Source organism: Trichoderma breve, chromosome 6 (genome assembly GCF_028502605.1).
Source record: "Trichoderma breve strain T069 chromosome 6, whole genome shotgun sequence".
NCBI lineage: Eukaryota > Fungi > Ascomycota > Sordariomycetes > Hypocreales > Hypocreaceae > Trichoderma > Trichoderma breve.
This window is the reverse complement of record NC_079237.1, coordinates 1,281,053-1,306,625: the sequence shown is the minus strand read 5'-3', so window position 1 is coordinate 1,306,625 and position 25,573 is coordinate 1,281,053. Positions and strand designations below refer to the sequence as shown.

Here is a 25,573-nt window from a genome sequence, read left to right as displayed (position 1 = left end):
GTGACGCCTACTCGGGGCTCGAACTCGGCATTTGGCCCCATCAGCACGACGGGAGGCAATTGAGATTGACGATGCTCCGAGCACTGATGAAGTCAGATTGATTAGATGGGTGGCACAGTGGCAGTGAAAACCGGAGAGTGGCGCGTACCGGCCCTCCTAGAGACAGAGACCGACGCTCATCATCGACTTTGCGGAGTCTTTAGTCTTAGCCGCGGCATATTGATTCTCAAATTACTTGCTCAAAACAGGCAGGCCAAGGATCGAGGCGAAAGAGACCGAAGAGGGAGAAGAGGAACAAGAGACCCAATCATCTGCATCGTCCATGTTTCGGAGCCCTACCCTGTGCGCAAGCTCGCGCAAGCTCGAGTAATGCTCGAGTAATGGATGGGATGATGGGTTGATGGCTAAAAGGGACGACCAACGAGATGGAGATTGCAGAAATGCGTAGCTTGCTTTTTTTTACTGGCAGCCTGGAGCATCTTCAGCGCAGCAGGCCAATAGTAGCGCCGATAACGCCAGCCCATGCCTGTAAAGGGCCTGTAACGGACCGTGCTAACAGCCCGCTATGCCTGTAACTGGGAGATACAAAGCCACTAGGGGTCCCGTAAGCACAGAGCGGTTACTAAAGGAAATGGACAAGTCGTTACGATATTGAATCCCCACCTCCACCTCCGAGCCTTGCAGACTGGAGCAAAGCAAAGCAAACCACCAAGACAACAGGCCAGGAATGACGAGATATCGCCCGCAGAGTCTCCCCAAAGGCGTCGTCTCTGTGCATGCGCGATAAGGAGGAGCTTGGACTTGACTTGGAGCAAATCACAGCCATATCCATATCAGATGTGGAATCACCCCGATCCCGATCCCGGCCATGCAGCACGCACCGTAGAAGAGCCTCCACCAGTCTCGCTATCAATGCCCGAGGAGGACGCAAACTCGGTATCGAGCCACGATGACGGCTCCAGCGCCGACGAAACCACGCCTGCTGTTGCATCGTCGTCGCAGAATGGATCGACGGGCGCGTCGGGCAAGAAGCGCAAGCGGACCAAGTATCAGAAGACGTCGTATGTTGTGCAACTCTCTCTCCCCCTCTTTGCTTCGTCGTGCTTTTGCCTCATCTCATCTCATCTCATCTCATCACATCTCCTCTTTTGTCCCCTATCTCCTCTGGCTGTCCTTATCATTTCATGTCACGCCCAAGTCATGTCCCAGAATGAGTGAATGTGACAACTCGAGCCGCCGTATCAGACCAGCCACGCTGACCCTCCCAGTTGCGAGCTCTGCAAGGCGCGCAAGGTCAAATGTGACCGCGCCGAGCCAGCATGCTCATGGTGCGCGCGGCATAACCGGACATGCGTCTATCTAGAAAGGCAGAAGCCCGGCAGCCGCATAGGATTCAGTCTGGAGCTCGAGGCCAAGGTCAACCGCATCGATGCGTTGCTGCAGAGCCTGGGACGGCGCGTCGAAGAGCACATTGCCAACGACCACCTGGCCGGTTCGCAGGCTCAGGGGCTATCGCCAGCCCTCAGCAACCACTTGCCATCTCCGGCTGACCCTTATCATCAGGATGGCTCAAGACTTGGCCACGTGGGAGCTGCCAGGAGCACGCCCACGCAAAGGCCGAGTCTTGTAGCCCCTGCGTGGGATGCAAGTAACGGCGACGTTCATCAAGGCGGCCGGATTCCATCTCATACTGGCTCAGACTCATCCGCGGTAAATAACTCCTATGCTCAAACTTATCCATCTTCTAGCTTTACGGCGCCTCGAAGAGGCCCCTCATCCATATCCGCCGCCGTTAATGACTTTCCCCCTCACGACATCGTCTATACCATCGTCGACCTCTACTTCAAACACTGCAACCCCTGGTGTCCAATCTTGGAACGCAAAACCATCTTCGGCGTATTCTTCGGGTCGACTTCTTTAAATGAGCCAGACCGTGTGCTTTTGCACGCCATCGTGGCAACCACATTGAGGTTTTTAAAGGATCCCCGCTTGACTCCTGAAATGAGGGCCCATCACCATGCTGTATCGAGACAAATCGTCCAGATGTATGCAATGGAGAATGTGAGCGTTGCGGCACTCAGGGCGTTAGTCATTCTCAGCTTGGACGAGCTGGGCACCTCGAATGGGCCCAAAGGGTGGAATCTTCTCTCTCTTCTTGCACAAAACGTCAAGCAACTCGGGCTTTGCGAAGAAAGCAGCGTCTATCTGTCAGTTCAGTCTGACAATCTACCACACACAGGGTCGATACGAAGAGTTACTGCTGGGCGGCCGGAGTCGTGGATCGAGGATGAAGGCCGCCGGCGAATATGTTGGATGGTCTATCTGCTTGATCGATACGCTACAATAGCGACAACGACGTTTGACTTCATGTTGGAAGACAGAAAAATGCAGAGGGTCCTTCCATGCTCTTACGATCTCTTTTCAAGAGACGTTCCAGTCGAGACGCGATCCTGGATTTCGATATCTCAGCCGTACGGCACTACGGGGTATGCTACCAATAAACCAGAGAACCTGGGCAGCTTCTCCTACCACTGTGAGATCTTGAGGATACTCAGCAAAGTGCACAACTTCCTCAAGACGCCCGTCGATATTACATCTTCTGCCGACGTGGCCAGTTGGCGAAACAACTACCGCTCTCTAGACAGTGCACTGGATGGCTGGCTCAGGAGTTTGCCGAGTGACTACAGCAAAATCTCAGCCCTCTGCCACTCTGATCCTGGCAGCAGGGTAGCAAACTGGTTCATGTTGCATGGCGCCTACGTCACGTCTGTTGTACGGTTGCATTCTTCGGCGGCATATCCGACTGTCAGGTCGCATCTCTTCGTCCCGTCGTATTACGCAATGCAACGGTGTTTGTCTGCGGTCCAGAGCTTGGCAGATATTGCACGAGACGTTTTTGAAGCCAGTGGGTTAGATAACCTCGGCCCTCCATTCGTCTTTGGCCTCTGGGTTGCCGCCAGGCTGTTGCTGGTCCATGCGGCCTCGATAGGCTGCCCCGTCGATCCCAAGATCGAATTCTTCATCGAGATTCTTGGCCACATTGGACAGTACTGGGAGGTCGCCAACAACTATGCCAAAATCTTGTCTCGAGCTGTCCAGAGAGGGCGGCAAGGAGATATGAACTTTACAGCCATGCGCAGGTAAGTTGTAGTCAATTGTGCCGTTCTCTCGTTATACTACCGCATACTTACAATAATCATTAGGAGCGCACATGATCTAGCAACTCTGACATCCTCATCGAGATTATCGGGCTCGGAGCCGACCTCAACCCAAGTCACTTCCCTAAGCGAGCTCGACAATATTGACATCTTCGACTTCTTTAACTACCCCAAGTTGCTGGAGCCAAGATCAACAAACGGTCAAGCATGGCAAACTCAGGGCGTTAATGGGCTGACGGGGGAATCCATGAGGATGCCGGATCCAGAGTCGGACTGGCTCGGATACAATTCGCAATTCCAGTAACCGGGGACGGTGTGTAAGATTTCGATTTAGCGTGAATGATTGATTATGAACAGCGATACCAACAACAGCGATGTACATGTGGAAGCGGGTGCTTCGGAAACGAGTGTTTAGATATTTGATCAAAATATTTATGAGTATACAATTCCACAGTTACGATTGCGCAATTTTGACGGATACATGATGCATCGCAAGGTGATAGACCATATATTGACTGATAGAAGTGCCTATTGTCTAATCCATGCGTATAACATCTCTACCCCGTTCCCACTTTGTGAATGAAAACCGACATTGGCCTATTTCAAAATGTAGGGTAGGCAACTCTTCAAAATATATGAGCCAGCAATTAAGCATTCTTACTCCTTGACGTCCTGAAGCTTTCCAGTCTTGATATCATATACGTATCCGTACACCTTCAAGTCCTTCCTGAGGTAGGGACTGTCCTTAAGAATCTTCATATCTTCAATAACGCTTGCTTTCAAACTATAACGATAATATATCAGCATCAGGCTCCGTACCGAATTAATCCAGAACTAGCCAACTTACTCGAGAATCTCTAAAAAGTCCATCTTGGCAATCTCGGCGGCATTGTTAGGTGCCTTTTGAGTCAAGGAACTGTGAAGGAAGTCGTTCCGGAGGTGAGTAAGTCCGCAGTCTAGTAATAGTTCCATTAGTACTTGTTAAACCTAAGCGTTGGGAACAGGAGGATTCACCGGTGTGGTGGATGACAATGACTGCGCTGACACCGAGCACATGATCGACGCAGATGATGGATCTTAGAGCTTCGCTTGCACGTCCGCCAGCGTTTCTAACCTCGCTGACTTCTAAAGAGGAAGAGTTAGCAGCCTGTTGCTTGAGGGTTAAAGAAAGGCTCTAAGCATACTCATTCCGAATCCACCCAGGAACTGATCAGGAAGGACGCGCGGGTCGCAACATGTTACTGTATAAGCAAGACCGTTAATGTTGGAGGAGCAGAGGGAGGGTGGTGTTGAATGACTTACCGACCATGACTACGCTTGCGCCAGGTGGCAGAGAGCCCCTCAGTTCTTCCAAAGTCGGCAAGGGCTGATGAGTCGACGAACATTGCCTATCAAAAGTTGTGTTAGATGACGTTTACAGGGTAGAAGTTGGGCAAGAGTCGTACTCAGCATGTTGGAGCATACCCTGAATTTGTTCTTCTTGAGATGCCATTTTGTAGTTGTGAGAGTAGAGACAAGAGTTTTGAGAGAGAGCGAGAGAGGGCAGTAGGAAGCTTTGATCAAGTTTGAGAGTAGAGAATGAATTTCAAGGAGGAAAATGACCTCTTCTTATACTGTCATCTGGCTCGGTTTATATCTGCCTTTAGGGAGCTCTTATTACCACATACTGCATATCATTGTCAAAAGTCTTGGCGCGATGGATTTCCTGAAAGAGTATAGGGGCTGAGTATACCTGAATCGGCATAGCTATAATCTCACTGTTTTTTACTTGGCTCTCTCTCTCTTCTCCTCTTCACCACAAAGCTTACAGAAGAGCTGGCTTGAGTATCTCTGAACAAACTTAATTTTCTTATACATAAGCCCAAATTGGTCTTGAGACTATTCATATAATTACTATTAGGTAGCTGACGCATCAAAAGCAGATAGCTCTTATGTAGGTTTTCTAGTCCCCGTTTCAACCGATGGTATATGTGAGGCGAGTAGTATACCCATCTTTTCTAGCCTGGAGATAAAATTCTCGCACCAGATGACCTCCTTCCTCTTATTATCCTCTCTGAATATTTGCAGCGCTATGTTTATAGGATACAGTGTTGCGGCTGGGCCATACAGCCCCGTCTCTGGCTGGAGATGGTATCGCATGCTCTGGCAGATGTCTTTGGCGAGCGCTACCCTGTTTTCTGGTGAGATCGTAGCCCGCTGCTTCAATAGACAGGCCACATCAGCTCCCTTCTCCCTAGATAGGGCTAGCAGAGTCGATATTGAGATTTGGATAACTAAGACAAAGCTCCAATAATGAGATATCGTGTTGGCAACTAGGATATTCGCAAACTCGTATGAGATTGGAAAAGTAGCTTCGTGGTCTGGAGATGATGCCACAGGCCACCGCAACACTCTGGAAGCTGTGCTTATTTTGAGATTTGCTTCCCAGTCTTCAAGACGAATCATTTGGGTGTCGAAATCTTTGTACAAAGCAACGATCTCCTCTTTCTGATGCTCTCGACCTGAGCTAGAGACTATGTCAAGCCGCTGCAGAAGAGATGGCAGACCAGAAATCTCGTCTAGCAGACCCTGCATTAAAGATTTTGGCTCGGACGAGAAAGGCTCTATTTTCCAGGCGAGCTCGTCTAGGAAACTTTCTTTTCGCTGTTGAATTGCCCCGAGCAGCTGTCGATGTCAGTGGTGCTATTGTTGACTCATATGTGTTCCTTGACTCACCATGAATATCCGAAATCCTGCAAAAAGCTGATGCAGAACGCCTGTTTTGAAAGCTCCTGGGCCCTTCTCTTGAACTAATTTGCAAACACCTCGAGTGTGCGCTGACCATCCATTATGCTCGGTGCCTAGTAGGACCTATTGAGTAGGATTGTTAAACTTCTGAATTGACACCCGGGCAATTGCCATCATACCTCAGCAAGTGTCAAGCACAGTATTGTGGCCAATATTTCTTCAAATGACACCTCTCCGGCCGTAGCAAGGCTAGATTTTAATAAACGAAGAGTGTCGCCATAGGCTTCAAGTGCCTGTGGGGTCTTCTTCAGGATTGAATAGCCCAGCGATCTGATCGCAAACTGAAGAACACCCGGATGAACCAAAGAGCGTGCTACAATCTCTGGAAGCAGAGTGACCCAGGAGCCACAGACTCGAGAGTCGAGACAAGCAGCTGTGCCGTCCGCGGCTCGGACCAATGATCTTTCCTGAGCAGGGGTAAAATTGTTGATGATGACCGAGATGAGATAGTCTTGCTCCGTTGAGAATGTCTCATTGGCCTGAGCGACTTGGAATTTGATTGCGGGTCCGGCTGTTTGCCGACGCCTGCCCCTGGGTTTCTTTTCGGGCCCTTTCAGGGAGCTTGGAGATCTCGGAACATCCGTCGCCTTTCTTCGAGACTTCCTGAGTCCAATATTTCCCTTTACAAAAATTGTTTGACGATGATAGCCGCCACACGATCTTCCTGTCAACAAGCACTGAGAACACGACGGCGTTTTTTGATCACACTTTACCAATTATCACGACTGTTCTCTCATTGAGAAGCTGGATATTGCTCGACTTACCGCGATTCTCCGGACGGCGCAAGTGCTGCACCTTTTCGCTTTTCTGAACTCACTCATGCCTCAAGCAAGCTCGGTCTTCGGAACAATTACAGTCTTGGCGGAGGCTGTATCCGATTGTGCTCGGAGATTTAAAGAAAAGCGATCTGACTTTCTGCTTATTACGTGTGTGACATGTTCACTGACAAATCACGAGCGGGAGGCGTTTGGCCCAAATTGGTAACCGAACGCGCCAAGACTTGTGGAGCTTTCCCACAAAAAGCCGAGGAAGATGACACCGGCTGAACTAACTCCAGAGAAGATGATTCGCGGTCGTGACGAGAATATAACAATTGGTGAGAGTTGGGTGGGTTTGGGAGATGGGCGGGAGTAAGCGAATCCGAATCCGATGATCAGACTCGAATCCCCGCTCTTCTTGGATAGGTACGATTAATGATTACTGAATTTCTGAACTTATGTAAACACGTCTGAAGATTTACTTAAATCTCGAGCTGCTCAACTCAATGTAGTCCATCTTTGCGTATCCAAGAATTCCTAAAATGGCCGTTTCATCAACTTCATCGCTTCTCCTCTATGCCGCCGCTGGCTTTTCCGCCTTCACGGTGGCGGCACACACGCAGATGGGCTTCGATACCGTGCTCCCCTCTATCAGGAAAGCAAACCCAACAGATCCAGGCCTGGTGGCTGCCAAAATCGGCTGGATGGAGTTGAATCAGGGGTTTGTCTTGATGTGTATGTCGATTTTTTCCCATTGGTATTTACCCTTTTTAAATTATTGAAACGACCACTTCAAGCGAATGGTATTCGAGGTGTACCATCAGCAGGGATTCTTGTACCTGAGAAATGAAACGGAGAGCCAAGAGAGAGAGAGAAATGAAGCTGGCTGAAAGCTGACAAACGTAAATAGCGATAATGGCGGTAAAATGGGCTCGGCATGGAATCACTGGCCCGTATGAGAAAGCTTTTGCAGCCGTCTATTCGATCAGCCAGGTATTTTTCGGGGCGTGGTATGCGAGAGTAGGCTTTCCGGTGATATTGGTGCCACTTTGGGGTATCCCAGCTTTGATTGGATTAAGCCAGTTGGTTTGAGTCTGTTTGTTTGAGAACATTAGAAATGATTTTGCAAAGTATACGAGATGTAGGAATCATTGTTCTGTGAGGAGGACACAGTTCAACGAACTGACACGCTAGTATTGTCATTATGAACACTTTAATCAATTTTCCATATCACTCTATTGAGTCTTTATGAACTCTTCCATCTCTAAAGTGACAATGTGTCACCATCCGCCTAGTAGGCTTGTCCGTCTTTAGCTCATGGCACAAGTTACATAATTTTCTGCATCCACTACTGATATATGTCCACAGAAGCCATATATGTCAGCAGCATGCCAAACACCTGATGTTTCTCGTATCGCACAATACCAAGAAGACGCAAAAGGCGTCGGATCTGTGACATCGTGTCCAAAAGAACGCCGCGAATCTTGCTATAATAGCGAATCCCGCTTAGCAGAAACCCATTGTCCCACTGCGCATGAGCTCTGAGAATGCACTATTACCATCTGGTGGTGGAATTTTGGCCGGTATAGGTGAGGGCGGGCCGGTTGCATTCATAATTTCCTTATACAAGCGAAGTATGTGTCACCTCAATGTTCACAGAACGGAAAAATTGAGAAAATTGAGCAATAATATAGGTCTATCAGTTGATACAAAGCGCGAATTATGATCTTAGTACATGTTCAATGTACCAGTTACTCTTTACCTTGGGCCTTCCTCTGAATAGCGAGCATCTTCTGCACTGAAGGTCGTTGCAAGACCCTGTTGTGCCACGCAAACCAGTTGGGCCATAACTTCTTGCGGTCTTCGGCAGTTGCAGACTCTTCATCTCCCAATAGAATAGTATCCAATGACAGGTCCCAAGGGATGTATGCCAGATCAGCCAGAGTAATCTTGTCTCCTACCAGGTACTCCTTGCCTTTGAGGGCACGGTCAACAGTGGTGATGGTCCTCTTGACCAAGGCTTGAAAGTGCTTTGTCGAGCCCTCATTTTTCAGGATGTGTTGCGCAATCAGACCCTGTTCGATTTGAGCATTAGAATTGGTCAATCTCCAATAAGTGCATCATTCTCGACAAAACTTACCTGAGCAAAGAATGGTCCCTGTGAGGCTGCTTGAAACCCGAGCCATTGCTTGACAAGAAGCCGATTCTGCTCACCCTCCACGCTAAAGATACCCTTCTTATCATAATGATCAACCAAATATTCGCTGATCAGGTTGGACTCTGTCAGCTCAATGCCGGTTGTAGGGTCCTTAATCCATGGGACACGTCCAGCTGGATTTTTCTTCAAAAAGTCTTCGTGCTCAACGCCACCATTTGCATCTCCAAAGGTGAGATATGTAGCATTGTAAGGAATTCCCAGTTCCTCGAAAAGAATAATATTCTTCCAAGGGTTGGGGCCATCACCTTTATTAAAAGTCTATCAGCTTATTGCACAATATTTATACTGTTGAAGCATAAATCTTGGTGGTACACTTACGGTGAGAATAAAAGTCAATTGCGTTGGTTGCCATGTTCGTCTTTGTTGTTTCCACGTTCTGGGATTGTGTCTTGTGAGAGGTTGTTGTATGTAATAGTCCAAGTCTTTTGAGAAACTTTTTAATGTCCATGTCCTGAATGATACGAATTTTCGGGATACTCTGGGTTGAGATACTTATACTTTTTCAAGCCCTATGTCATTTACATTCACTCGTAGCATTCGCACTCCATCTTTGTTAGTTAGTAAACCTTCGCACCAGTTCGGGAGCAATACGCTAGAATTTTCGGCCTTTGCTCAGTCATCACAGATGGTTGTTTCTTCATTGGGCCGTAGACACCATCAAGTTTGACAATCAAAGAATAGCTCATTATGATTTGATACCCAAAAGCCTCTAGTTGAAGGCGCGGCAATTAAAATAGCAAGTATGTTATAAAGCTGGATTTTTCCAACCCTACCTTAGTAGTGGCGCAATCGTTTTTCTTCTTAAACCCAGCTGTAAATGGACATGAGTAACAAGCCATGTGTAACATGCAATGATGCAGTTCTAGAAACTCAGGATTCCATGTCAATTGAGTGTAAAGTGGGGAAGTCATAGTTGGACATGACACAGCTAGAGAGCATTATTAAGCCTGTGAGAATGAGGTCTTGAGAGAATGATATCACATTGCGATTTTGACCGCAGCTTCGTCCGCAGCTTCGTCCGACAAGCTCATTGCGTGAATTGAACTACTGTAGGGAGCAAGACCCCAATCTGGTAAAGGCGAGCGAGAGGCGTACACGGGGGGACGGGAGCCCAAGTCTTGTGGAGCTGACCAGGAGCTTTCCCCCAATCGTGGTCTAACGCGGAGTTCTCCGTGTCTAGTTTCTGTCGGCTAATTTCGATGTTGCGCTCAAACTTGAAGGACAGCGAGAGAGTTGGCGTAGAAGGTCCGCAAATTAGAGAGTTGCAGAATGTCCACCAGCAATGCCGGGCGACTTTCCATGCGTTAGTCTCGCAACGATCGGAATATGCGGACAACGGTTTATGCTCCTGTCCTATTAGATTCAACCCTGCGAAGCACTATTCGAAGCTCTCTTCCATAGTGACAGCTGCCTATGCCGCTGGGCAGTTAGAGTTTTAACGTTCGATACTTGGCTATCCCCGGAGCGGAAACGAACGGTTTCCTAATCAAGTCTTGTCCCCCATGATGTGCCCGGGGCGGTTGAGATCTACGTCATGCATGAGTAAGCATCAGCAACTGCTGGACATATATGTGACTGAAGATAATTGCATGTTTCTTTTGCATGTTTCTTTTGCATGAGCTCTTCAATATCAGAAAATCGATAATCACCAGTATCAGGGTTCCACCTACCGAATACCTAACCTTAACATGGATCCGAAAGACACGAGCCCCTCTATCTCCTCTTGGAACGACAGTCAATTCAGCTATGATATGCAGGGTCCAATGGACATGACATATGATGTACGTGAACCTCTCTTGGCCAAAGGACTCCTTCAGAAGCGGGGCTGACAAGTGATTAGGAAGCATTTACGGAGGTGATGCAGTGCTTTTTGCCCATACAGCAACCAGATTTCGCCGCTCTTTCATCAACATGCAGCTCTCCAATCAAACCATTCACTCCACAATCATTTAATGGAATGTCAGACGGTTTAGTCGACACACTACCATCATTCTCGCCTCCATCAAGTCGATCTCAATCGCCTGCATCATCATCACCAACATCACAAATTGATCTAACAGTGATACACAAACTGTCAAAGCGGCAGAGGAATAGAGATGCGTAAGTATACAACTAGAGTTCCCACAAAGATAGTAAAAGGGAACAGGAGGCTGACATAGAGCATCAGGCAACGAGCGTATAGAGAGAGGAAGGAGAAGTTGCTTCATACTCTTGCAGAAAAGGTGGAAAAGCTTGAAGCTGCGTATAATGCAGTGAAAGAAGAGCGCGACCAACTTCGGCAGAAGCTGGATAGTTTGACAGATCCTGCTCCGCCCGCCGAAGGTGACATTCCAACTTACAATGATCAATTCGCCTCCTTTACGAATTTCCAATTCGACAACTATCTATTCAGTAATCTGCCACGACATCAAATCGTATTGCCACTATCATGAGAAAGATGGCGGCTATTCATTATCACCTGACAGTTCCTTCTACTTCGTCTTATCACTCACATTATGAAGCGTATACCTAGAGAGCCATGGGATGGGGATGATTCAACGAACAATAGACTTGTACTTATATAGAATTCTACTAATGACGGCCGATAACTTTGAAAAAGGCTATTGAATTAGTTGCTACTTCACGATTGAATTGTTAACGAGTATGATGTAGTGAAGTATTGTATGAGTCGATTGTTCCTTTTAACGTAATCTACATGTGGACTTTACCACGTTAAGCTATTTTGAGTTATGACAGAAGATCATTGGTGGTTTACTGTAGTTATACAGAAACTTCAAAAGAAGACAAAAGTAAGTCTACAGTATGGAACATGGAAGACAAATTCTGTCTCTTCGTAAGAGACAAAATTTATGCTACTACTGGTGAGTTCTTATCCATGACAAGAAAGAAGAAAACCTTCAGTTTCTGGAATTTAGGGTTCTAGCCGTTGAATCACATTGCTAACTCAACTTGATCCAGAATTTCTCTCCCCTACATCCAATGCGACCAGAAATCTGCTCACACCGTTGTAGGCAGCCACAGCTACCGTAAGTTCCACAATTTCTCTGCTGTTGAGACCCGAGTTTTGCAGTTCCGTGAATATTTCTTCCTCTATTGCAACGTCCTTTGTCATGGCGTCTGCATATCTGAGAACAGCCCATTGGTCGAGACTTAGGGGTCCTCTATCCGACGGTCGCAGCGTTTCGATTACCTTCATTTTTGCCGAGTCGAATCCTTCGCAGCGATGCAGCATCGCTATGTGTCCGTCATATTGATACCAAGCTCGGTTAAGCAGGGCAACGCGGCAGATGGCAAGTTCTAGCAGATCAGCTCGCAAGACCGATCCTGAATAGATGGCGCCGAAAAACGAATGCCAACCTCCGGCTATCATAGGCGAATGAAGTAGAGTTCGGTCGAGAGACAGTAAACTAGATCTACCACGGCGAGCTAGTATCTGGTCAAGCACCGCTCTGCCCGCATTATCAAGACCGGTAGGCGGATTAGGTATGTAGGGAAGACGCATCTTTCGTCCGGTATCTTTCGACAACTAGTAGTGCGATAGCAAATAGAAACACTCTTTACAATAGTGGGCCTTCAGTGTTTATTCACAACATCTTTTTGAGTTGCGCCTGGTAATTGAGATGCGACTTATATATAACTATGCATATCATTTGCTATGAGACATCTCGCTGTCTAGATCGCAAAGGAGATTTGGAAAAGAACATTTTTCTATGGCATCTTATTACTAGTAATGCTGTAGTAGGACAAGCCAAGAGCTGCTGCACGCTGAATGCTCGCATCACTAGCGCAAAGCTCGCAAGGAACCAGGTGGACATTGAGCAAACCTTTTGAACATGAATCCTACTTGTGACTGCTCCGAACTGGAGCGGACTTGTGAATTAAGTCTGGCTATTCCCGCCTTGCCGTGGCTTGTTTTAGTTTGGAGGGTGGGTCAAACACTCATGGGGTATTAAGATGAGGAATCAACAGCTGAACAGCAATGCCCATTGGCTAATAGATCAGTCATCAAATTGTGCCCGCATATTGGGTGATATTTGGGACTCCGTGCGTATATGTAGTTGTATTCCGAGAGAATACTAGCAGATGGAGCACAACGTCGATATGTAGGGGTTGAGAAAAGAAAAGAAGCAAAGTGACGAGGTCTGCTAAGTGAGAATTTTTACCACGCAGTCAATTAGATGTAAACTGCTGTAACATAAACTTCCAATCAAAGTAATAAAGATTAATAATGGAGGTAAAGCTATGCTGAACTGGTATTTTTTGGATATACCAATAGTCCGCCGGTTTAACTTGGCGATGTTATGCTTTTACCACTGTAACGAGGAAATATTTAAGGAATCAAATTGGTTCGTATTTAGTCATTCTGCCTCTTGTAAGCCACCGTACAGGGAAATTTGTAAGCCACAGATGTGAGCACTGACAACTAAGTGTATGAACAGGAATGATGCGTGTGGCAGAACATGGTGAACGACGCATTCAATATATAAAGCAGTACTAGAAGCAGACTTGATGTAAGAATAGAGAACATAAAGTAATAGACTTCTGGATTTATAGACAAACGCATTACAACAAAGATGTCATTCACGAAGCAGCGAGTTGAGTTCAAAACTCAGGATGGAACAACCCTTCGCGGTAACTTGACATTGCCGGGTGCATCAAAAGCACCGGCTGTTATTATGATTACGGGGGTACGAATATTTTGATCAATCGATGTGGGCAAAAAAGTGAATGAATTGCTGATATACAATTTTTCTAGCTCACTTTCCTGAAGGAACATGGTGCAGATGACACTGCGGAAACATTCCAAAACGCTGGTTTTGCCACACTGCAATATGATCACCGCCATTGGGGATCGAGCGACGGACTGCCCCGACAACATGTTAACCTCTTCCAGCAAGCCGAAGACTTGTCAGATGCCATCTCATACATGGCTGGCAGATCAGACATAGACGGCAATAGAATTGCAATTTGGGGAATTGGTCACGGCGGAGGAGTTGTCATACAAACAGGCGCGTATGACAAGCGTGCGAAGGCGGTCATGGTGATATCTCCATTCTTCTCTGGGGAGGTTGATATGCTCAGATTTCCGCCAACGGCGTACCAGGACGCATGGGAGGAGCGTGCCGCGAGGATTGCAAACCCCGGGATTGAGCATAAATATGTGCCGATCTTTGCGGAGTCGATGGAAATGGCTGAGAAGAGTCCACTTGATAGCATCATTGGAAGTCCTCAGGGATTCTTCTTATGGTCAACATTCAAGCCATTGTCGGATGCAGCAGGAACTCCGTGGGAAAACAAGTTGACGCTTGAGAGCTTGTATTGGCAGAGCAAATTTGAGCCGACTGCATCGATACACCGAATTTCTCCTCGCCCGATCTACTGGGTTGCGACGGACGCTCCGCTGCTGCCGAATTACCAAGACCAGGTCCGAGCTTATGAGAAAGCGTTTGAGCCGAAGCAGTTTCGCGGTTTCCGTAGCTTAGAGGAGTCTGTTGTTGGCCAGGCACACGAAGAGAATTTGGAAGAACAGGCTGATTTCTTGAAGAAATGGGTATAATAAGCATCTGGGTGAATTAATCACTGAATGGTATTGACGGATGCTTGTCAAATTATGCTGCAGTATAGAAGATTTTGCAAATTATAAATAATATACTCGTTTAATACAGACTTTTGATCAAGCATCGCAATCGCGACTGTGGCATTGACTAACGTGGCAGAGATAGGGTCGTGTTTCTAACCAAATCTATCTCACAATTCTGCGAGTAGAGAAGAGAAGAGAAGAGAAGATGGTATCATTTTCTTATTGGATTAGCCTCCAATGAACCATAATATTACAAAGGACGAGAATTGAAGGTTCTCAAGTATAATGACTGTACCGACACACTATAGTTTACTAAGCTACTTTCGAGGGCTTATCACGAAGAATAGCGCAGCTTGTTTGTAACGTTGAGTCAATCAGTCACATCATATTCTCATATTCTCTTATGCTAGACTAGGCTTATTATCGATCCGCTTTCTTTGACTTGTTGGCATGGTACTGATCGCTATTTCTGCGCAACTAAAACTCCGCGATATCTCATTTTCCCATCAAGAAGCTTTTGCAATGCTTCTGTAGCGCCAGCTGCAGTTAGTGGAAATTCTTCAACAACCGGCGCGATATTATGACGAGCAGCAAACTCTAGCATTTCACGATGAATCTGCCGCGTAGCAATCATATTTCCTTGGATTCTCAAGCCACCCATTATGAGACCCATGGCTGGTACCGAAATGTTGTCAAAAGAAACTGTAATCGGGTAAATTGTCCCTTCTGGTGCCATAATGGGTAGGAACAGGTTCCAGTCTGGTTGGGCGTTGCTGGTAACCAGTAAGTGATCAATTGGAGCAGAAATTTCCAGTTTCTCGACGCCTTTTGTCGTATAAAATTCACTTGCTCCGAATCTCATCGCTTCAGCTCTCTTTTGCTCAGTGCTGGAGAAGACGACCACTTGACATCCCATCTTGGAGGCAAACTGAATGGCCAAGTGACCCAGGCCTCCCACTCCAATAACGCCTACTCGATCCGTGGGGCGAATGCCATTTAGCTTCAGCGCGTTGAAGACTGTGGAACCTCCACACATTAAAGGACCGGCGTGGCTCGACAAAATATTGTCCGGTATCTTGTAGATAAAATCCTCTTTCCAAACTGCAGCACTTGCGAACGAGCCTTGGTCGAAATTGGCGAGACCAAACATCTCTCGTTCTGCGCAGAAAGTCTCCCTGCCTGTAAGACACTGTTTGCAATGCCCGCAACTGTTGTGTTGGTACCCCCATCCAACACGGTCACCTCTTCAGCGGCAAGAAATTAGTGATTGCCAATGGTAGAGATTGGATGTGACTTACACCTTGAATCTTGTTACTCCTGCGCCAATTTCTTTGACAATTCCAGATCCTTCATGGCCAAGAACCATGTCGGCTTGCCGATAGTGCTACAATTCATCGTTAGTTGTCTCTTCGTGGCGGAAATAAACATAATAGATCATATCTCACATAGTCGGTGAAACAGACACCGCTGTGTGTCACATCAATGACAACCTCATCGGACTTGACTTCGCGTGCTGAAGTTGCGTCGACGAGTGTGCCGTCGGGAGATCCTTTCACAACCTTGAACTCGACCATGTTAATTTTTTTTCTACTAGACTGTGCGAAGTTTTCTGTTTGCAAATGTGACCTCTCGTTCCTCTGGAGTTAACAAAATAACGATATTGGTGTTTATTTATACTCAATAGCAGAAATTACCGTCAGTTCAGTAGTGAAGAAATAATTAATGTGTACGCAAGTATCGTCTGACACTCATGTGGTGTTGCAGTGTGTAAGTGCCCCATCAGATACGCTAATTGTTGTTATATTTAGCGCCGATACCAATAAGGATATCGGTTTAGGAATCAGCAGGATCGGTCATTGGGCGGACTGAAACTTTTTGGTACTCAAATTATGAGTTTCATTTATAATCTTTAGGTATTAGTAACTATATTCTTGATGCAGTTACTTCATGCCCTTATCCAAGCAAACCGGCCACGTAATTTTACAAGTGGGATACTTTTCCTGAAGTCGTTGAAATGTACCAGCGTTCATGATGGCATTCAATGTCTCCTATAGCATGGTGAATTAGTCACCAGCCACCTTACAGCACAGAGGCGACTATACTTGTGTCTTCTCAATGATTGACAAAGCCATCACAGTTCTTCAACAGTAGAATTGAAAATGAAATGTTAACTTACACATTCAACTCCACTCTGGATTACAAGAGCGAATGAATGTTCCCTAATCGGAAAGTTGATTCCAATCTAGGAATGGCTTTGGTAATGATCTTTTAACCAACTGCGATTTGAGTCTACGTTTTTCGCACGCCAGAACGATGTTTGTAGAAGCTCGTATCACTATATAGACTCGGTTTCTCTCTCGAATGAATTGAAAGATAAGCAAACATCAATTGATCAAGACACAACATACAGCACAAAGATCAATACTCAACATACAATCTACAGTACTCGATACAAAATGGTTCAACCTGCTATTGAAATTGTCGTCACTGACATCGGTGATCACACAATTGACGACGTATCCACGCAGGATGGAAAAGTCTGGTTAGAGGCATTTAGAGCAGGAGCTGAAACGATTCCCGGCGTTGTGCGAGCTTGCTGGGGCCGAAGCTACAGAGACTCTAACATTGCCATGCATTTCATTGGTATGAACCCTTGGTAAATATGCTGCGATTCCGTAGGTCTAACAATACAGATTACAAAACACGCCGTCAGCATGATGTGCATAAGAGAGACGATCTTGGTGGAGCTGTTCCTGAGTCGCTGTGGCATATCATGGACAGAGAGAAGACTGATCTCTACGTTATTATCCCAAACACCCCCGACCGAAGCATCCTCTATGCACCACAAACCAATGTAGTCTTCTTCTGGGGTATCGATGAAGACGCATTCAGAGCGAAGCAGGATGAATTCTTCACTGCGATTGAGAAATCAGACTCCTGCCTTGGCTATATCTGGAGCGAGATCCAGCCACCCGTGCTTTCTGACAAGAGGGGTTATGCTGCACTGGGCAAAGGAGGAGTGATGATTAGCGGATGGAAGAGTCGTGAAGAACACGATCGAGATGTTGCAAAGCCCAGAGTTGTGGAAGCATACAAAGCTGTTTCAGCGACTGTCAAGAGGACCGATACTTGGGGAATGCAGGTTTCCATCGTGGAAGAGAACGGGCACTTCCACAAGTGGCAGCGTTTGACTAACACAGATGTTACGCGATGGGACCACTCTAAGCGGCTAATCGTCTAATTGTCTAAGCTAGGAAGCATTTATATGCTACATGTATTAATAAACTTTTACCGAAAAAACTGGACTTCAAAACGGCTTCAAAATTCCTCACTTTTTGTGTACGTTGTGTGATGGTTATCATCATTTAGTAATCTCTATTGTACATGACTGTCATCGAAGAGACCACATTAGCTGAGGTATTTTGGAGCGGGCTTTTGCTGTGACAAATTTTGAGTCTATGTCTGGCCAAGGCGCCTATTTCGTATTTGCACAAAAGTATGGTGTAAAATTGCAAAATATGCCTTCAATCTGAAGAATTCTTTTGTTGGTCTTACCCGCAGACAGCATAGCTGAAGGGGGATTGAAGTGATGTAATTGACTCTTAGCAGTTCTTATGCGCATAACACACGCCGCTGATTAATATAGATGAATGATTTCGGGGCAAAGAGTAAGTGAGGTATATAAGTCTATGAATCTATAACACCTATTTGCTTTTTTCTCCCTTTTACAGTTCGTACAAGTTACAGGGTGTACTTATTAGCTTCCATCAACCACCGAACTGCCGTTGCAAGCTCCATCCCCGCCTTAGCGGTCGTTGGTAGCTGAGGAAATTGGACGAACCTGATGTGCTTGTTAGCTCTAAAGCTGAACCAGAAAATGTTACCATGACTTACCAATTAGGCAATTCGTAGTGATCAGTTCGAGTCTGGACACCGGCCTTGCGGAGCATGGCCTCATACAAATAACCCTCGTCTCGTATAGGGTCAGGTCCATCCATAGCAAGGTATGTCGGAGGGAGTCCCTTGAGGTCTGCCCAAACAGGGAAATTTTCTCCCTTCCTTTGCTCTGATTCGGGAACATTTAATATGGACAGGTATTTCTGCCAATCCTTTTCTCCGAATACAGGAGCTTCGGCGTTTTCCTGGTGTGAGACAACCTTTTGAGCCCATTCTGATGGGACAGATTGCGGACCAGAGTATACCAGAACTGTCGGAACAATCAAGCACTGGCCTGCAAGCTGAATTGAAGGGTGTCTGTCGCGCGCACGAATAGCTGTAGCAGCAGCTAAATGCGCACCAGCGGTGGCACCACCAATGTATAAGCCCTTTCGAACATCGCCTCCATAAGATGATGCATCCTTGTTAACCCATTGAAGAGCATATTCTGCATCCGAAAGAATAGTGTCCCATGAATTTTCCGGTGCAAGTCGGTATTCGAAAGAAATAATGACAAGCTCATTGCCGTGTCCAATCATAGCCCGGCAGCCAAGGTCATCACCGTCTACATTTCCGGTAGCCCAATATCCATTGTGGAAGTAAAGCATTACCGGCAGCGCTTTTGCACTGCTTTGCCCGGGGGAATACACACGAATTCTGAATTTGTGAGTCGGCGCATGTGGTAAAGTGACGGTTGTGTCTACTGCCTTGACACTAGCAAGAGCTACCATTGCTGGCTCCTTTAGCAAAGCCATGTTATCCAAGCTTTGCTGATTAATATTTCTTCTGATAGTCTCCAAATCTTGATCATGGTTGATGTAAGTTGGATCTGTAGCTGCGAACTGGAATTGCTCAGTAAGGAAGTATCATGATATCCCAAAGGTGTTATCTTACCTCGTTCCACTCTCCTGATAGTTGTGGGGGTGGCATTTTCGCAATTGGTATACTATTTGGAGTAGATCTACGAATAGATATTTGAATGAGAGCAAAAGATGACTGAAATGTATTGTGGGTAGTTGTTCGATATGGCGATGCAGAGATGCAGAGCTTGGCAAACTCATTGATAATGTTCCATATATAACGATCTTGAAGTACCTACTGAACCGGAATGAAAAGCTGATGAGGAAACAATTGACTAATGTGGGAATCGGGCCCGATTCCACACTATCCTTTCGCACTATGGCATCTCATTGAACTCAAACCTGCTGCAATTATCTATAGCGTCAAGTCTGCGCATACAACACATTGGTCAGTGATGCAATCGCCGACTATTTCGGCTGTGAATGACACAGCTTGGAATTCCTAGCTGTTGGGCGGAAGATGCCGCCGTCGATATGATAATACAGGACAACTTGACAACGTTGCACTTGTCATTAGCGCAACCTAAATCATCGTTACATGGTCCTTCATCTGCGACCCGAGTGGTCAACTTGAAGACATTTTTTGATCGATGCTTAAGCAAATTGCCTAAAGCAAAAGCGATACAATGAGTCTGGAATCCAAATGGTAAAACATTCCACTTGATATGGCAACACCGCTTTATCGGCCCTAACAGGTTGGTAATAGTAAAATATTCCAGAGATGAATTATAGCCATAAAGCCAAGAGCTTCCTCTAGTGTTATATAGAGTCTTACAATTACCACTGGTTACTGGTGGCCTGCTGCTTCCACGAACAAATAAAAAACTCGACATACTACCCAATATCCTCTGCCGAGACCCTGTGAGAAGAAAATGGCAGTTTCGAAGCGCGTTGAATTCCGAACGGTGGATGGGGTGACTCTAAGAGGCGATTTGTATATGCCAAATAACACAAACAATAAGGTCCCTATTGTGGTGATGACACAAGGAGTTAGGCCTCATAATCACCGCCAACGCTTATGTTCTTGCTATCTGACTTTTTCAATCTAGTTAACGTTGCTAAAAGAACACTATTTGCCCGATTTTGCTATACGCTTTCAAGCTGCAGGCTATGGCGTGCTTATTTACGACCACCGCGGATGGGGCTCCAGCGAAGGAGAGCCGCGCAACGCCGTAAATCCAATGCAGCAAGCAGAGGATTATCATGATGCGGTAATTTTTGCCCGCAGCATTCCAGGGATAGATAAAGATCGAATTGCCATGTGGGGAATAGGGCATTCTGGTGGTGCAGCATTAATCTCTGCAGGCAACGACGACTATATCAAAGCCGTTGTACTAGTTATGCCTCTTCCATCCGGGGCACGAGATGCAGCAAGCTTCCCTCCGGAGTTGATGGAGCAGTTCAAAGCAGAACGTCTTGCGAGAATACAAAACCCGGCCTTGGAGGAAACATACGTACAAGTTTGGGATAACTCTCTCGAGCAGGCGTCTGGCGAGCGTGGCAAGGTCATCTTACATTCTCCCCCTACATATGAGTTTATCTCTGGCGGCCAACGACGTTCTGACGCCGCGGGCACCCCTTGGGAAAACAAGATTACATTGCGGAGTTTATACGATATCAGCAAAGTCGAGCCTCAAGACTTTATCCGCAGAATTAGCCCGAGACCATTGCTGTACCTAGCCGCCGTGGAAGACGTACTAACCGCACCTCTTGAAATGCATAAGAAGGTATTTGAGCAAGCAGGGGAGCCAAAGGAATTCGTCAGGCTAAACAACCACCACGTCGCCACCTATTTCGACGCCAGTTTCGAGGAGAACATCACAGCGCAGATTCAATTTTTGAACAAGTATCTATAGAGGGCTCAGGGATCAGAGTATACAAATTTGTCACACAACACTGCCAGGGAAAATTTTTGGAACTCACAAGTTTCCCATTCACATGTTTATTGTGTAAGTTCGCTTTAAGACAAAACGAAGAGTGTCAACGCGGCCGTCACCTAGCGCCGCATCAGCTCGGTTTTGAGTGGAGTTGCATATTACTTGGCCGCTTACGAAGTTACCTCACCCTTGATTGTTCGGGCGAAATAGTTGCTAGGTGGATAATAAGTGTTTGAGCAGTGGTGACCAATCCCCTCTTTTTGCGACGCTTGGATTGAGTCACGTCGGAGGGTTTTGCTATAATTGTCTAGACTGAACTTTGACCTTTTCCGTCTTGGAACTTGGCGCCGCTCACGTGCATAATATCTCCTGTTCCTGTACCAGTAGCTATAGACAATGGAATTAACGGCGTCAGAAACCTCTAATGTGTTTTTAAAATAACCCATTCTCGCATGACCAGCGAGGGCGAGATTCCTCCTTTCTCTTAGTAATGTGAAGTTATTTGACGTCTCACTTTGTAATTATGAATAGTTCAAACAGCAGGCCATCTGGGAAAAGCAAGGATGGCGCCGAAAAGACTACGCGAAGTCGCAGAGAGACGATTCCTGAGAGGCGGCTCCGTGTTATGGGTACAACATCGTTGAAATTCTCTCCAACTGCGGATCCAGGTAGACGACAATTGCGAATATCATACAGTGCCCTTTCCTCTACGGCTGACCGGAGCCCTGGTCAAGTCACACCTGCAGAAACTGAGCCCAATAAACGGAGACGCCAAGTTCTCAAAGCCCAACGGTGATTAGCACTTCTCCTTTTGTCCATACTCTCCGCTTTCTTCACGCGAGGGAGATCGTGATCCAGGGTCAATGCTGATTCATCATGCAGTGCCCATCGCCAGAGAACACTGGATTACATTGACGAACTCGAAGCCGAGATCTTCCGACTAAGAGCCTCAGCTGCTGCAACGTCTAACGAGTCAAGACATACACGACGCGCCCCATCATCGTCACAAAGCTCTCTGCAAACTATCAATAATGTCAACATTAATGTCCTCATTCAGAGCTTCAACGGGCAGATTGCACCTGGGATATTCTCAAGCAGCTATCCGAGCACTGAAGACCCCTGCATCGTAGAAGACTTGTTAGCAAGTGATGCTTTTGGTAAGTGTTAGTACTCATGACTGAGTATTTTCCATGCTATTTGTATAAAAAGTCGTTTACTAAATTTGTGGATAACAAAGGATTGGGGTCAACCACAATACCACAGAGCCTCGAGCTATTCGATCCTTTAAGCAGAATGCTTTTCTATAACTGTACGTGATTTCACCTCAAAGAATAATTTGGGGCGCTTATTAACACCAAGGTCAGTCTCAGAAAACATTGCCCCAACGCTTGTCTCAATGGACGGGCTCTCCAATGGATATAGGACGATGATACTTCCTCTCGCCTGCTCCAATGATCTGGTTCGGTCTGCAACATTAGCGGCATCAGCGAACCATCTTCGATTCCAGCGTCCCAAATTATCCCCCTTAGCCTCAAGGCTACAATCTACGGCTATTGAGAAGCTTTCTGTCTTCTCTAGGGATGAAACTGCCAGCGGTGCCACTAGAAGTGCAGTTCTAGCTGCCATAATTCTCCTGTTGGTCACAGACATGATGAACGGAGGCCAACAGTTTTACCTTCTCCTAAACATGGCCAAATCCTGGATAGAAGCCAAGAAAAATGACGGCTCGCCAACAGAGAGTTCCCAGACCGTAATTGAACAATTTCTCCTCAACCAGCTTGAAATGTAAGAGCCACTATTAGAAATTATGTCGCTGTTCGCCTGTTAACCTATTTGAATAGACTACAACTTTACGCAGAGCCACTACTCAAAGAACAATATGCAATACTTGCACAGCACGATTCACAGACAATTTCCAACGACCACACATTTAAAGACAGAATTATTAGCATCTTCAAATCAATAGAAGAAGCTATCAAACAAGCATGCAATATTTACTCCTATCACATCTTACACGATGCTCCTCCAGCGAATATCGAGGAAACATTGGACAATCTGAAAATTACTGCCGATGGAATACCTGCTTACGCGCCTGGTGAAAATGCGCTGGCTTGGGTGTATTTCTTTGCCGCAGCGGAAAGTTCCGTCCCTGCGAAACGCACTTTTTTCTCCAAAAAGCTGATGGGTATTTTTGAACGGGGAACATTTACTAACACGACAACGGCATTCGTCATGCTCCATCACATTTGGAACTGCCGAGAGATGGGCGATAACTGGACCAAGACTCTGAAACAGACACCTTCAGTACTAGTCTTGAAATGAAATCAAAGAGGAAAGGCAAAAGAAAGAAGAAAATAGAGGGAGAGCCTCCTCCCGCTCCAGGGTGTGAGTGTGCATAATACCATTACAACCAACAATGAAGGACAGACAAGACCATCTAAACCCTCTTCGCATACAGTTGAGTAGGGCCATCTCAGTTTTTGCAGAGGCGGAATCTTTCAGTGAGAATCATATCTCATAATGCCTATAATTAGCTTTCTTTAACGAGTAGAAAGAAGAAGAAATATCAATTACGTAAAGACACTGAGCGATGTGGATGACATGAAAGAGATGCTCAGCTCCGCTGTACATCTATTTCCATATTTTCTCGTTAATCAAAATCGATAATTTAAGCTACTTCGCCTTGACCAAAGTGTGGGATTTTGATGACATGTATGGAAAGACAAGAGTACCAAGCAGCATTTCACATTGTACTGACTCATTTTAATTTAAACGAGTAAGTTCGTCGCCTTTGTAGATCACCTAGAACATTAGCCAGGAGAGAACAGAAGAAAAAAGCGGATCTATAGACTTCAGCCTTATCCTAAATAAGCCATTTGATTCTATATCATCTTCTAGAGCTCTGTCGTCACTGCGGAGATCCCGACGCCATTTCGGACGAAGGTTATAGCAGCTACTAGAGATTACACATAGCTCTTAGGCCTAGGAATTCTTTGCCAGTTTCGAGAGGCGTTACGAGTCCTTCGATTACAATTCGGACCAAATAGTAAGTATTGAGTAAATTGCAATAAGATTTTCTCTGACGTGACACATTGTTGGATATAAAAACTCCCTCAAGGAATTGAAAGGGAATCATTAGCAACACACAATCTAGCGATACATTGATCACATAATCAAGAGATACAAGACGAAGACAAGAGCATTGCAGTAACAAAACCATTTGTGATCGGCAAAACCAGCAGCAACATCGTACACCACATTAGATCGGCGTCTCACAGCAAGTCAACATCATACCAAGTCAAAATGCCTAACGTACTTGTTATCGGACCCACTGGCTATGTCGGCTCGGCTCTTAGCGAGCAGCTCATTCGCAGCGGTGATCATTACGTCTACGCCGCATCTCAGAATGAGGAGGAAGGGTTCCGCCTCGCTACCAACGAAATTATTCCCCTCAAGGGGAGTCTCGATTCTCCTCAGGCGGCATTTGAACTCATTAGTTCCAACAAAATCGATGTTATAGTGGATACCACCAGCTATAACGACAAGACAACCAAGTCGAAGATACTAAGCACCATTGTGGATGCTGAGAAGATCAAGAGGGAACAGCTCTCCAAGGGAAATCAACCCATTCAACCAAAGCTAGGCTTTGTTACTGTGAGCGGAATATGGACTCAAGGATCAACAGAGGATCCTTACGGGAGCTTTCAGACGATGACTGCAGAAGCGCAATCAGCAGTACCCGAAAAGGGCCTTAACGAGTCAAAGCTTCTGTATGAACAAGAGGTTCTGGCGTCTAGAGCGATTCTTGATGTCGCTATCATCCAGCCGTCGTTCATTTGGGCTCGAGGAGGTGCCTCTTGGACTCGTATCCTGGGCCCTCTTGTTGAAGGAGCGCGCACAGGATCTACTGACGTGATGAGAATCGCCGTCGACCCCGAAGACCAGATGTACTGTTTCACCAATATTGATGATGTGGCTGTTGCCATTGAGCTGGCGGTGAACAAACTGCAGCTAATCAACGGAAACAGCGTGCATCCGGTGTTTGAGCTAGTGGGAGATCAGTTCCCTATTGGTTTGCTGTTTGAGCGCGACGCTCATTATTTTGGATGCAAGGGAAAGGCAGAATTGTATAAGCCCGAGAAAACAGGCTTTTTGGATGTCATTGGCGGGAACCACAATGCCAACAGAACCAGGGCCGAGCAAATTCTAGGGTGGTATCCTAAGAAGCGATACTTCTTGAGAGACACGTTCATCTACGCCAACTCATTCATGGCAGCTTTGGCACTTGCCAAGCGTAAGTAGGTTGTACGTTATCAGCATTTGAATTGTAGAGTAGTTTAAGAATAGAATTGGTCATTGGGAAAACTTCTATCATTCCCTTGATAATCTTGACATTCT

The 25,573-nt window shown here is 46.2% G+C and overlaps 11 protein-coding genes across 11 annotated transcripts; 6 read left to right on the top strand and 5 right to left on the bottom strand.

The window, feature by feature from the left end:
* Positions 1 to 837: 837 nt before the first annotated feature.
* T069G_09331 (fungal specific transcription factor domain-containing protein) lies at positions 838 to 3,462 on the top strand (the record flags this gene model as incomplete). The annotated part of the gene is made up of 4 exons (XM_056176541.1): positions 838 to 1,061; positions 1,269 to 1,648; positions 1,700 to 3,140; positions 3,204 to 3,462. 4 exons carry the CDS (start codon positions 838 to 840, stop codon positions 3,460 to 3,462), a joined length of 2,304 nt encoding a protein of 767 aa, XP_056025019.1.
* A 353-nt stretch (positions 3,463 to 3,815) lies between these two features.
* Positions 3,816 to 6,766, bottom strand: T069G_09330 (carbonic anhydrase domain-containing protein; the record flags this gene model as incomplete). Its single annotated transcript, XM_056176540.1, has 9 exons — positions 3,816 to 3,942; positions 4,006 to 4,114; positions 4,173 to 4,283; positions 4,343 to 4,399; positions 4,461 to 4,546; positions 5,182 to 5,822; positions 5,874 to 6,008; positions 6,065 to 6,565; positions 6,710 to 6,766. The coding sequence occupies 9 exons, from the start codon at positions 6,764 to 6,766 to the stop codon at positions 3,816 to 3,818; spliced, it is 1,824 nt and encodes a 607-aa protein (XP_056025018.1).
* Positions 6,767 to 8,454: 1,688 nt separating this feature from the next.
* T069G_09329 (uncharacterized protein) lies at positions 8,455 to 9,273 on the bottom strand (the record flags this gene model as incomplete). Its single annotated transcript, XM_056176539.1, has 3 exons — positions 8,455 to 8,778; positions 8,844 to 9,166; positions 9,240 to 9,273. The coding sequence occupies 3 exons, from the start codon at positions 9,271 to 9,273 to the stop codon at positions 8,455 to 8,457; spliced, it is 681 nt and encodes a 226-aa protein (XP_056025017.1).
* Positions 9,274 to 11,865: 2,592 nt separating this feature from the next.
* On the bottom strand, positions 11,866 to 12,423 carry T069G_09328 (uncharacterized protein; the record flags this gene model as incomplete). Its single annotated transcript, XM_056176538.1, has 1 exon — positions 11,866 to 12,423. One exon carries the CDS (start codon positions 12,421 to 12,423, stop codon positions 11,866 to 11,868), a length of 558 nt encoding a protein of 185 aa, XP_056025016.1.
* Positions 12,424 to 13,495: 1,072 nt separating this feature from the next.
* On the top strand, positions 13,496 to 14,478 carry T069G_09327 (serine aminopeptidase, s33 domain-containing protein; the record flags this gene model as incomplete). Its single annotated transcript, XM_056176537.1, has 2 exons — positions 13,496 to 13,609; positions 13,678 to 14,478. 2 exons carry the CDS (start codon positions 13,496 to 13,498, stop codon positions 14,476 to 14,478), a joined length of 915 nt encoding a protein of 304 aa, XP_056025015.1.
* Positions 14,479 to 14,965: 487 nt separating this feature from the next.
* Positions 14,966 to 16,076, bottom strand: T069G_09326 (alcohol dehydrogenase groES-like domain-containing protein; the record flags this gene model as incomplete). The annotated part of the gene is made up of 3 exons (XM_056176536.1): positions 14,966 to 15,746; positions 15,801 to 15,886; positions 15,948 to 16,076. The coding sequence occupies 3 exons, from the start codon at positions 16,074 to 16,076 to the stop codon at positions 14,966 to 14,968; spliced, it is 996 nt and encodes a 331-aa protein (XP_056025014.1).
* Positions 16,077 to 16,958: 882 nt separating this feature from the next.
* T069G_09325 (uncharacterized protein) lies at positions 16,959 to 17,743 on the top strand (the record flags this gene model as incomplete). Its single annotated transcript, XM_056176535.1, has 2 exons — positions 16,959 to 17,145; positions 17,196 to 17,743. 2 exons carry the CDS (start codon positions 16,959 to 16,961, stop codon positions 17,741 to 17,743), a joined length of 735 nt encoding a protein of 244 aa, XP_056025013.1.
* Positions 17,744 to 18,243: 500 nt separating this feature from the next.
* T069G_09324 (alpha/beta hydrolase fold domain-containing protein) lies at positions 18,244 to 19,368 on the bottom strand (the record flags this gene model as incomplete). The annotated part of the gene is made up of 4 exons (XM_056176534.1): positions 18,244 to 18,343; positions 18,397 to 18,644; positions 18,705 to 19,280; positions 19,333 to 19,368. 4 exons carry the CDS (start codon positions 19,366 to 19,368, stop codon positions 18,244 to 18,246), a joined length of 960 nt encoding a protein of 319 aa, XP_056025012.1.
* Positions 19,369 to 20,170: 802 nt separating this feature from the next.
* T069G_09323 (x-Pro dipeptidyl-peptidase (S15 family) domain-containing protein) lies at positions 20,171 to 21,154 on the top strand (the record flags this gene model as incomplete). The annotated part of the gene is made up of 2 exons (XM_056176533.1): positions 20,171 to 20,287; positions 20,348 to 21,154. The coding sequence occupies 2 exons, from the start codon at positions 20,171 to 20,173 to the stop codon at positions 21,152 to 21,154; spliced, it is 924 nt and encodes a 307-aa protein (XP_056025011.1).
* Positions 21,155 to 21,698: 544 nt separating this feature from the next.
* Positions 21,699 to 23,497, top strand: T069G_09322 (fungal specific transcription factor domain-containing protein; the record flags this gene model as incomplete). The annotated part of the gene is made up of 5 exons (XM_056176532.1): positions 21,699 to 21,967; positions 22,058 to 22,332; positions 22,413 to 22,484; positions 22,540 to 22,960; positions 23,017 to 23,497. The coding sequence occupies 5 exons, from the start codon at positions 21,699 to 21,701 to the stop codon at positions 23,495 to 23,497; spliced, it is 1,518 nt and encodes a 505-aa protein (XP_056025010.1).
* A 981-nt stretch (positions 23,498 to 24,478) lies between these two features.
* Positions 24,479 to 25,477, top strand: T069G_09321 (uncharacterized protein; the record flags this gene model as incomplete). The annotated part of the gene is made up of 1 exon (XM_056176531.1): positions 24,479 to 25,477. One exon carries the CDS (start codon positions 24,479 to 24,481, stop codon positions 25,475 to 25,477), a length of 999 nt encoding a protein of 332 aa, XP_056025009.1.
* Between the last annotated feature and the right edge of the window lie 96 nt (positions 25,478 to 25,573).